Raw genomic sequence first — 5617 nt, 5'->3', positions numbered from 1 at the left:
TCATTTGGAATGGATTTTCTGGTGGCGTTTGAAAGTGCCCAGCTGACGGAAGGCACGGTGACACTCGGGGCACACGTAGGGCTTGACCCCAGAGTGGGTGCGTCGGTGAACGTTGAGGTTCCCTCGGTGGCTGAAGGCTCTGTCACACTGCTCACAGCGGAAAGGCTTCTCCTGGGTGTGGGTCCTCTTGTGAGCACGCAGCGTGGAGTCGTGGGTGAACTTCTTGAGACAGAGATCACAGCTGTAGGGCTTCTCGCCAGTGTGGATCCGCTCGTGAACCCGCAGATCTGAAAGCTGTATGAACCCTTTGGCACAGATGTCGCATTGAAAGGGCCTCTCTCCTGTGTGTGTCCTCTGGTGCAGGGTAAGCTGAGATTGATAAGGAAAGCTCTTTTTGCACACCCTGCATTCACAGGGTGCCCGTCCCGGGGTTTCTGCTCCCTCAGGAACACTGGTGGGTCCCACGGTGCCAGATGAAGCAACGGAATGGGACCCAAGCTGTCCTGAAAACTCTCCTTGGTCCAAACACGTGGCTGCTTGTTGACGCACGTCTTGGCAAGTGGGACTGCTGTTCCCTTTTCTTTTGCCATGTCTGCGATTCTTCAGAGGACCTCGTCTGGATCCCTTTGTAGTGGAAATGTCTCCCTCTGGAACATAGGAGGAAAGGGTTCAGGAGCCACATTTTATCATTATTACTTTTTTAAAATATAAATTTATTTTTTTAATTGGAGATTAATGACTTTACAATATTGTATTGGTTTCACCATACATCAACGTGAAATCTGCCACAGCTATACATGTGTTCCCCACCGGGAGCCACATTTTAAATGTCAATTCCTTCTTCAGGATTTTCCTGTCTCCCAACGCTCCCAGAATCCACTGAAAGAGATTCAGCGCCGCAGTCAACAAGGAGCATCTCCTGTGCTGCCCGCCTCACTGGAACCCTGATGTTGGCTGAGAAGTTCCCATCACGCAACCAAGCTAAGAGCTCGGACTGTGCGACTCTGGGACGTTGATGATGGAGAAGCTTGGCACTGGACAATGATCTCCACCCCACCCATCCACGGATGGCGATGCGGGTTGCCCGGTCCCTTGCCACCATGGGCGGGAGCCGCTAAACTGCTGAATTCCATGGTTTTGAATACTTACCAGGACCCTTCAGAAGTTCAGGTTCTTGAGACTGAAGGGTTTTTGTCTCTCCCCTGTCTTCCAGCAGGTCCTTCTCCAAGTTCTCCCTGGGCGTCTGACCCTCCGGCTCACCTGATTCAGGAACAGTCTCTGGCGGGAGAGCTCTCTGGTCCTGACAAGGGACAAACAAGCAGAGTCAATAACCCATCTACCTTAGTCCATGGAAGACTGGTTCCTGTTTTCCCATCTGCCTCGTATCTTGATCTAAGACTCCACCTTTCTTAATGTCATTTTAGGGGATATGCCCTGACTTCTTCTGGTCCACCCCATCACCCTGATTGATAATCATCCGCTGATACTCAAGACTGTCCTGGATCTACACAGACTGCATCTTGCAATCAAATCAGGACATCCCAGTTGGCACTCTGACTTCTCTATGCAAAGGTCTCTCCAAATCATGCCCACTTCTGCCTGCCCCTGACTCTGGAGGGAAAGAACTCTAGGTCCAGCTCCCTTGACTCCATCATTGTTGGAGACTTTGCCTGGATTCATCTTTGTGATGGTGGTTACCCGGTACATAGGAAGAAGATGACTAGTACTCTTGGTCTCTACTCCATGCAAGTCAATAGCATCCCTGTCCATACCCAACCTCATTTGAACAAATTAACTGTCTTCCATTCATTCTTCAATGTCTGAAAGTGAAAGTGTTAGTTGCTCAGCTGTGTCTGACTCTTTGCAACCCCATGGACTCTTGCCGCCAGTTTCCTCTGTTCCCGGGATTCTCCAGGCAAGAACACTACAGTAGGTAGCCATTCCCTTCTCCAGGGGATCTTCCTGACCCAGGGATCAAACCCAGGTCTCCTGCATTGTTGGCAGATTCTTCACCATCTGAGCCACCAGGGAAGCCCAGTGTCTACTGGGGGGCAAAATGAGTCCAATTTGGAGTCACTCCTTCATTTGCAAGGAATGATTACATTCTGAAATCTAACGTGCCCCTGGGGGAAGGGGCCGTGGGCAAATCAGCTGTCAGTGCATTCCCCTGTAGCAAACTGAACCTAGCATCATGTCAGGAGGACAGGGCCTTCTCCCCACTCCTAAGACTAGAAGCTTTCGTGGCAGAGGGACAAAGATGGATTATCTTCATTCTCACACTGACTAGGAAAAATGCCTAGGAGCTGAATGCATGCACGGGAATTCCTGGGAGCAATGGGTCCATTCCTACCCTTTGTCAAGTCTCCCCATTACTCCAGCAGCCACACCCACCTGACTCTCTTCTCCCTGCTTCCACTGTCTCGCTGGCTCCCTAGACAGGTCCGCGGCTCCTGGCAGATTCTGCAGCTCTTGGCTTCCCTCCAGGCCATCCTCTGGAGGTATGACCCTCACAAGGGGTTGGGGCTCCCCACACGGGTCTCTGTCATCATCCATGTCGCTGGCCTTGGCTTCAACCACCTCAGTATCGGGATCGCGCACAAGATATTTCTGCCCTTGTATGCAGACTATGGTCTGTGAGGGGAGAAATCAATCAAGATCAGTCTCTATGAGACCTGGAATGTAGCTTTCGGGCATCCAATGGCGTTGACAAGAGACGCTCACATTTGGTGTAAACGATCTACGTCCTTCGAGTTGAGACAGCCAAAAATATGTCCCAAATGACCCACGTGTGAACTTCTCTCACCTGCTTGGGAGTCACTGACACAGAGCCAAGCCCTCAGGTTCTATCTTGTGATCCCTGCAGCTTGCAGCTGTCTGCTCGCCCCACACCCATCACTGAAGTCCTACTCACCCATTTCTTGGGTTTCTGCTTGTTTCTCAGCACGTCCTCCAGGTCCTTGCAACTCTGCACCCCACTTTCTTTGAGTAGGACCTGGCACTCCAGAGGCATGCAGACCATGAACTGCTCCAGCACCAGCCTGTCCATCATCTGCTCCTTGGTGTGAAGGTCTGGCCTCAGCCACAGATGGCAGAGTTCACGGAGTCTCCTCAGGTCCTCAATGGGGTCAGATTCCTCCGAGCTGCTAAAGGTTCTGAACCGCACGTGCCAGGTTTCCTGGTCACACTCTGAGTTTTCCATGAGTGTGTCTTGGGGTGGCACGGACGCTGGTGACTCTGCCCCAGGGCTGTCTGTGATGTGTCCACAACCCTGAAAAATTGTCTGGTCCTCAGCCATATGGATGGAGGACATTTCCAGTAGGACTCTGAGCAAATGCTTCTAGAAGGGGGTGCCCAGTTGACGCCTATGGAAATGGATTTCCTCTGCTTTTCCTCAGCATTAAAGTCACTGTTTAGCAGTCTAGGGAGAAAAAAAAAAAAAGAAACAAATGGGTTTCATTTTGTTCCACTCTTCCGTCTCCCCTACATCCCAGTATTGGACACCATTGCCCGACTCATTCAATATTTCATAAAACTGTCTGGTCAGAAATGACCATAAGGCTTCCTTGGTGGTCCAGTGGCTAAGAATCTGCCTGCCAATGCAGAAGGACATGGGTTTGATCCCTGATATGGGAAGATACCACCTGCCTCTGAGCCCGTGCTCCACAACTCTTGAGCCTGAGAGGGGCAACTACTGAACCCAAGCTCTAGACTCCCAGCTCTGCCATGGGAGAAGTTGCTGCAATGAGAAGCCCATAGCCCTCAGCTAGAGAGTAGTCCCCACTAGCTACGACCAGAGAAAGCCCTCACAGCAAAGAAGACCCAGCCCAGCCAACATGAAAGAATTAAAAAAATTTTAAAGTAATAAAAAATATATATGTAGTTTCTAAATGGCGATAGGGTCACCACTCAGAAACCCTTGAAGAAAACGAGCCACCTCACGGCACCACGTGTGGAAACATTCTCTCCCCTCACAGAAGAGATCGATTAACCCTTATTCATGTGGGGTTAGAGGAAGATCTCCTGTCACAAGGCTCCCAGCTATTGCAAGATGAGCAGAATGCCAGACCTTTCTGAAACCCACCCGTGTGTCCTCATTTCTAAGCCTTCTCCTTGGACCTGCCCACTCATCGCTTACCCCTGCGAGGTTTCTTGCCTTCAGCCTCCTCAGGTCGGGGACTGGTTCTCAAAGTGTGTCTGGAGCTGAAATGTCCGTATTTAGAGAGTTGGGTGAAACTCCAGGGGTTTCTGGCCATAACCTCATCATCCCAGTGATTGGATAAAGGGCATGGAAAGAACCACCTTGGATAATCTGGGTAGATTCAGTTTCCTGTGGAGACTCCCACAGGAAGAACCATTAGAGAGGCCACCATATTGGTTTGGTAGTAAACGTTCTCTTATATATTTATTTTAGACTTCATGGATGGCATTTCTTGGGGAAACAGATTGATTTTCCTGATCTAATGAATTTTTTCTCTCTGCTTGGAAACAGTGAGGCAGTCCAATAATTGTAATCCGATGGTTGTAATCAAATTGGGATACCTAATCTTGTCTCTTTCCTCATGACATAAGTCATCAAAGACTTTTGTCTAAAATCAGCTGATGAGATCAAGTGTAAGAAGCCATTTCAGAGAGGCATCACAGAAACCAGAGGTTGTACACCACTAGGGAAAAAGAAGGCAATGGCATCCCACTCCAGTACTCTTGCCTGGAAAATCCCATGGGCAGAGGAGCCTGGTGGGCTGCAGTCCATGGGGTCGCCAAGAGGAGGACACGACTGAGCAACTTCACTTTCACTTTTCACTTTCATGCACTGGAGAAGGAATTGGCAACCCACTCCAGCGTTCTTGCCTGGAGAATCCCAGGGACGGGGGAGCCAGGTGGGCTGCCATCTATGGGGTCGCACAGAGTCGGACACGACTGAAGCAACTTAGCAGCAGTAGCAGCAGCAGGGGTAAAGAATGTCATTTATCAATTTATGAAGCCTTCTTTTTCTAAATGCCTAAGAAGCAGTATTCAAACTAGTACAAAGGGAACATATCTCAACATAATGGCCACATAGACAAAACCACAGCTATCACCTACTCTGTGTAGCAAAGTCTTAGAAGAGAAAAGACACAGCTCTTTGATAGAAATGTATTTGTTTATTTGAAATTTAACTTTCACTGGTGATCCTGTATTTAATCTAGCCATCCTGCTAGGAGCATCCTATTTTACAAGGAGATCATGCCTGATAAGAAGGCAGTCGGCAGTAGCCTAAGTCTGATGATGAGGTACTGATAACCAGTGAGACACAGGTTCAAGGGAAGAACAAGAACACAAAGCAAAAACGTGTAGGAAAACCATAGTCTCACATCGTAAGGCAATTATCCTCCAATTGAAAATAAACAAATGAAAAGGAAAACTATAGTCTATAGCAAAGTAGAAAACAAAATCCAAAGGGAAAAATAAGTCATCATTCAAATATCTTATTTCACGTGAATGGAACCCCACTGGGTTCCACTATCTTCCTAAGCTCTTCGCTGGTCATCCACACTTTGTATCACACAGGTGACAAACATTCTACATTTTCTCATTAAAACAGAAAAGACCGGGAGCTGAGGGCAGGGTCCTGAGCCAG

At 48.8% G+C, this 5617-nt stretch overlaps 1 protein-coding gene across 1 annotated transcript; it reads right to left on the bottom strand.

Annotated features, from left to right (window-relative positions):
• Positions 1 to 3295, bottom strand: LOC138419365 (zinc finger and SCAN domain-containing protein 5B-like). Its single transcript, XM_069552199.1, is given in 4 exon segments — positions 1 to 647; positions 1150 to 1340; positions 2438 to 2631; positions 2912 to 3295. Coding segments are annotated over 4 exon segments (1416 nt in total).
• Between the last annotated feature and the right edge of the window lie 2322 nt (positions 3296 to 5617).

The sequence above is a fragment of the Ovis canadensis genome, chromosome 14 (assembly GCF_042477335.2).
Source record: "Ovis canadensis isolate MfBH-ARS-UI-01 breed Bighorn chromosome 14, ARS-UI_OviCan_v2, whole genome shotgun sequence".
NCBI classification, from domain to species: domain Eukaryota; kingdom Metazoa; phylum Chordata; class Mammalia; order Artiodactyla; family Bovidae; genus Ovis; species Ovis canadensis.
This window is presented reverse-complemented; position numbering and strand designations above follow the sequence as displayed.